The sequence below is a fragment of the Setaria viridis genome, chromosome 9, assembly GCF_005286985.2.
Source record: "Setaria viridis chromosome 9, Setaria_viridis_v4.0, whole genome shotgun sequence".
NCBI lineage: Eukaryota > Viridiplantae > Streptophyta > Magnoliopsida > Poales > Poaceae > Setaria > Setaria viridis.
In genome coordinates, this window is record NC_048271.2 from 18,628,908 (window position 1) to 18,634,449 (window position 5,542).

The 5,542-nt window shown below is 55.6% G+C and overlaps 1 protein-coding gene across 2 annotated transcripts; it reads left to right on the forward strand.

Moving 5' to 3' along the window:
• Window positions 1-226: 226 nt before the first annotated feature.
• LOC117836097 (UDP-glycosyltransferase 86A1) lies at window positions 227-4,714 on the forward strand. 2 transcript variants are annotated; one of them, XM_034715470.1, is made up of 2 exons: window positions 227-930; window positions 3,505-4,714. In XM_034715470.1, exons 1-2 carry the CDS (start codon window positions 369-371, stop codon window positions 4,410-4,412), a joined length of 1,470 nt encoding a protein of 489 aa, XP_034571361.1. In that variant the 5' UTR covers window positions 227-368; the 3' UTR covers window positions 4,413-4,714. The 2 variants fall into 2 exon arrangements, with proteins under 2 accessions (XP_034571361.1, XP_034571360.1); XM_034715469.1 differs by lacking the exon at window positions 227-930 and adding an exon at window positions 937-3,390.
• The last annotated feature ends 828 nt before the right edge of the window (window positions 4,715-5,542 follow it).

Here is a 5,542-nt window from a genome sequence, read left to right on the forward strand (position 1 = left end):
CCCATTGTACAGGTTACCTATTAAATCATCTCAAAATTACGTGTCAATGCATGAGACCGCCTATTAGACGACACCAATGTACTTGCCCTAAGCACTAAGCACCAGTGCACTTGCCCTCGTTCAAACGGACCCTGGATCCAGATATGCATGCACCACCGTTCGTTCTGCAGCACACGTACAGCAACACGCCACACCTCACGTGCCACTAGCACGCGCACGCGCGCGGACCAGTCGGCGACCATCGAGCCCTCACCCATACCACCCCGGCACGGCGGCACCCCCTATATACCATCCGCTCTCTTCGCCTCTGCATTCTCCACACAGTGTCACGCGCACCGCACACGCAGAGGAGAGGCGGAGCGGCATACATGGGGGAGGAGGCCGTGGCAGCGACGAACGGCGGCCGCGGCAGCGCCGGCACCAAGCCGCACGCCGTGGTGGTGCCGTATCCGCTGCAGGGGCACGTCATCCCGGCGGTGCACCTGGCGCTGCGGCTCGCCGAGCGCGGCTTCGCGGTCACCTTCGTCAACACGGAGTCCGTGCACCACCAGACGACGCGCGCGCTAGCTGTGTTGGGCGGCGGCGACATATTCGCCGGCGTGCGCGCCTCATCGGCGGAGCAGCTGGACCTGCGGTACGAGGTGGTGAGCGACGGGTTCCCGCTGGGGTTCGACCGGTCCCTGAACCACGACCAATTCATGGAGGGCGTCCTGCACGTGCTGCCCGCGCACGTCGAGGAGCTCCTCCGCCGCGTCGTCGTCGACCCGCCGTCCACCTGCCTCGTCGTCGACACCTTCTTCGTGTGGCCGGCCACGCTGGCCAGGAAGCTCGGGGTCCCCTACGTGTCCTTCTGGACGGAGCCCGCGCTCATCTTCAGCCTCTACTACCACATGGACCTGCTCACCAAGCATGGCCACTTCAACTGCAAAGGTGATGATGAACGAAAATCGCCTTGAATTAATATAAATTAGCTCTTCTCTGTTTGTTCATAAAATTCATTTTTCTTAAAAACAAGCTCACACCTTTTTAACCAAAAATATATTTAGAGAATGCGGTTCAGTACCACACGTAGTACACGGCCTCCAGGATGGGTACCTATCTCCATCTCCTTGCAAGTACGTCTATAGCATGATTTTTCTTGTGGAAACCTAGAACATGGCCAAAACAGGTGACGGGAGCAGACCCCAATCAGGTCGTTTTTTCCTCGTAGTTTTTTGGACGTCGCTTTCACCCGTACGTGTACACAGCGCACCTGTCCATAGCCGATTGAGGGATCTCTAGCCAATTCTATCTAGGCTTGCGAGGGAACCACGTAATTGGAGGCTCAAGACCGAGAGGGGTGCAGATACAGTAAGAATTTTCTTATCCCATTTCTGAGGAGACACTGGTCGCCATCTGGACCATGCAACTGACGCTTCTGGCGGGTTTGGCTCGTTGCGCGCATACAGCATTCCAAAGTCTCTTTCTCTATCATTGTCACTCTCAAGAGAAAAACTCACTCTCATTATCATCACCTCACATGACGCTCCCTGGTTGGCTTGGTGAGGAAAAGAGTAGTAATATCGTGCAGGCTGAACCGGACCGATGACTTGGCCAGCCTTATGGACTTACGGGAGTGGCAATTTTTTTACCACTTGGCCCAACGTCACCCAGTCAAATGAGAACGGATAAACGCCACTTCTCGAGTGGATCAAGTGCCCGTAGATTTAAGGCATCTCGTTCTTCTGTTGAAAAAACCAACCCATAAGCATTTTTCTTGTAAATGTACACCCTAATGTGGACATGCTTAACCGATTCCACCTATCTTCACTAATGTACAAACAAGAAGGAGTGAAGGATAAAGCTAGCCGAGCTAAGCTTGTTCACGTGCTTGGCGTAGGCTTATTGACCATACAGTATTATAGTGTTTTTTTTTTTAAAAAAGCAAAACTCATCCTGAAAGCTTTTAAGTCCTAATCAGAAATTTTTTTAGTGGAGTGAACTATAAAGACTATATTGGCGGCTCCATGTTAATGAAAAATGGAGTGAATCGGTTAAACATGTGTTATACTAGCTTTGTTCATTGTATGTCCATTGGACGCCTATTTTTCACCTCCAAATGATATGGAGCGAATCGAATTTTTTGTCATCAGGCTGTTGCTCTTGGTCATCTCTTATAGTACCCTCAATTATAGTGCCCTCAAGGTCTGCTTGGATCAATTTAACTCTAGTTGATATTTTTCAAAAAAAAAACTCTAGTTGATCCAAATATGCCCAACTATTCCAGCTAACAACTCTCGACTATTTAACTAATCACTATCCTGCTAATTTCAGTTGACTATTAGCTCTACCTTATCCAAGTAGAAGAACCTTAAATGTCTAGCTACTGGCACTATACTACGGTATCCTCCTCTAGCTTCTTGTAGACCTGTTTTGGATTATCCTATATCACCTTATCTATTGCATGTGCATCCATCTATATAATACTCTACCAAGTCAAAAAGTATGTGCGGCTGCACAGAGAGCAGCAGGAAAGCTTTGTACTCCTACTCCTGATTCCTGTTCTTCTGCACATTATATAAACCAAATAAACCAACAAGCAGAAGCTCCCGGCCGGCGACGACCGGGCGGCGGCTAACGCGAAGGTGACAGATCGAGTATAAATAACGGACGGCACGTTAGGTGACGTTGCCCGTGTCAGACACGGGGCCAGCCATAGCGAGCTGCCGCTCCGCAGCTCAGGGACACTACACTGAGTCACTGACCAGCTGACACGTGACGAGATATATCAAGCGAGGAGGCAGAGATAAACTAGGTATAGCTCGTCGGAAATGGCACCGCAAGAGTCCGGCGTCGTAGCACCGGGCGGCGGCGGCAATAAGCCGCACGCGGTGGTGGTGGCGTACCCGCTGCAGGGCCACATCATCCCCGTGGCGCACCTCGCGCTGCGGCTCGCGGCGCGGGGCTTCGCCGTCACCTTCGTCAGCACGGAGGCCGTGCACGACCAGACGGCGCGCGCGATGGGCGTCGACGACCCGGACGGCTACGACGTCTTCGCGGCCGCGCGCGCGTCGGTGGCGTCGGGCGGCGAGGGGGAGGAGGAGCTGGACGTGGCGTACGAGCTGGTGAGCGACGGCCTCCCCGTGGGGTTCGACCGGTCGCTGCACCACGACGACTTCATGGGCGCGCTGCTCCACGCTCTGCCCGCGCACGTCGAGGAGCTGCTCCGCCGCGTCGTCGTGGACCCGGCCTCCACGTTCCTCGTCGCCGACACCTTCTTCGTGTGGCCCGCGACGCTGGCCACGCGGCTCGGCGTCGCGTACGTGTCGTTCTGGACCGAGCCGGCGCTCATCTTCAACCTCTACTACCACATGGACCTGCTCACCCACAACGGCCACTTTAGATGCAACGGTTTGCTTAATTATCCGATGCCATTTCTGCAGGAACCGAAACCAATCGTCTTACAAGATCGATCATCTTGGAATACTAATAATAATGTTTGTGCTCAACGACTCATGAATGCAGAGCCTCGCAAGGACACGATCACGTACATCCCTGGCGTGCCGTCGATCGAGCCGACGGAGCTCATGTCGTACCTGCAGGAGACGGACACCACCTCCGTGGTGCACCGCATCATCTTCAAGGCGTTCGACGAGGCCCGCCGCGCCGACTACGTCCTCTGCAACACCGTGGAGGAGCTGGAGCCGTCGACCATCGCGGCTCTGCGCGCCGAGAAACCCTTCTACGCCGTGGGCCCCGTCCTCCCGGCGGGGTTCGCGCGCAGCGCCGTGGCCACGTCCATGTGGGCCGAGTCCGACTGCTCCCGGTGGCTGGACGCGCAGCCGCCGGGGTCCGTGCTCTACATCTCCTTCGGCAGCTACGCGCACGTGACGCGGCAGGAGCTCCACGAGATCGCCGCGGGCGTGCTGGCCAGCGGCGCCCGGTTCCTGTGGGTGCTGCGCCCGGACGTGGTGAGCTCCGACGACCCGGACCCGCTTCCCGAGGGGTTCGCGGCGGCGGCGGCGGGGCGCGGCGTGGTGGTGCCGTGGTGCTGCCAGGTGGAGGTGCTGTCCCACGCCGCCGTGGGCGGGTTCCTGACGCACTGCGGCTGGAACTCCATCCTGGAGAGCGTGTGGGCGGGCGTGCCCATGCTGTGCTTCCCGCTGCTCACGGACCAGATCACCAACCGCCGGCTCGTCGCGCGGGAGTGGCGCGCCGGCGTCTCCATCGGGGACCGCGGCGCAGTGCACGCCGCCGAGGTGAGGGCGCGGGTCGAGGGGGTGATGGGCGGGGAGGAGGGGGTGAAGCTCAGGGAGCAGGTGAGGAAGCTCAGGGCCACGCTCGAGGCCGCCGTGGCGCCCGGGGGATCGTCGAGGAGCAGCTTTGACGAGTTCGTCGACGTGTTGAAGCGCCGGTGCGGCGGCGGCCAGTGATGATGACCCGAGCAGAGGCGACCCTGCCCCCTGTCCGACGGAGACCTCGCGGGGAGGTGGTGGCCTGGAATGGAATACGTGCGCGATGCACATCGCCAAGCACATTGGCATGTATCATGTTGTAGACGCTTTGTGTCCTCCAGTCAAGTGTACTACCGTCGAACATAAACTGGCTCGATCGAAGCGTGTGTACGGTCGGCCATTGTTGTGCAGGTTTGATGTCTACGTACTACTGTTACTGTACCGTTGGCTGAACACAGTACTACATGTCAATGCCGAAACAGAGAATTATCCCTAGTTCACTACAGGCAAAAAAAAATGTTACTCTAGTCTTGCCAGTGGATATACATACTAATATCAGAATATGCTAACGAGTAACGAGATTCAAGCCCGTCGTTGTGGTCGCGAACCGCAGTGCCTCAACTAATCAACCACGTCTCCTGGAGATCGATTGGTTTTCAGTTTTCACCGCGAAAAGAAAATAAAAGAAACATATTTTAGAGCCACTAAATGTCACGGCGCTGTGATTATCCATCTGATTTGTTACGTTTTCTCCCACAAACCGTGCAGAAGCCCTCCGTGACTTCCTGCCCCATTTAACTCCTCTCCACCCCCTGCTCTCGGAGAATTTCAGTTGATAATCTTCCTGCACCCTTCTCCTCCTCTCCACCCCCTTCCGTAAGTCCACTATCTCCTGCGCCATTCCAACTTCCAAGATCCATCCCATGCCTACACCGTCCGTCTTGTGCGGCACTGCGGCTGCAGGACGGCCTCGGATGATTTTGCACCGTATCATGGTTTGGTGCCGCAGGTACTAAACACTTCGCCGAGGTTAGGTTATGAGTTCTGATTACGTTGTTATTTCAGCAGTTAAGGAATTTGCAGTAAGACAAGGTTTGAATCGAACACTAGATGAGCGCACATGGTTCTTTTTTCTCTCAGTTTTGGATATGAATCTTGTAATTTGCGCATGTTTCCTTCCCAGCTATGTTTGCCCTCCGCGGCACCGCCGCCGCCGCGCTCCTCCTCCATTGCTTGTTATCGTTGCTGCAACCACGGGACCATGACGACCCATCACTGCTGTGCAGGTCCGTTGTTTCGATTCCTATATCCTCTTTGATCCTCTTTTG

Bases quoted from the DNA above. Each gene is read 5' to 3' on its own strand.
- LOC117836097 (XM_034715469.1), top strand. From the start codon at position 2,811: ATGGCACCGCAAGAGTCCGGCGTCGTAGCACCGGGCGGCGGCGGCAAT. The intron at 3,391-3,504 runs GTTTGCTTAATT...TCATGAATGCAG, and splicing joins CGGCCACTTTAGATGCAACG to AGCCTCGCAAGGACACGATC.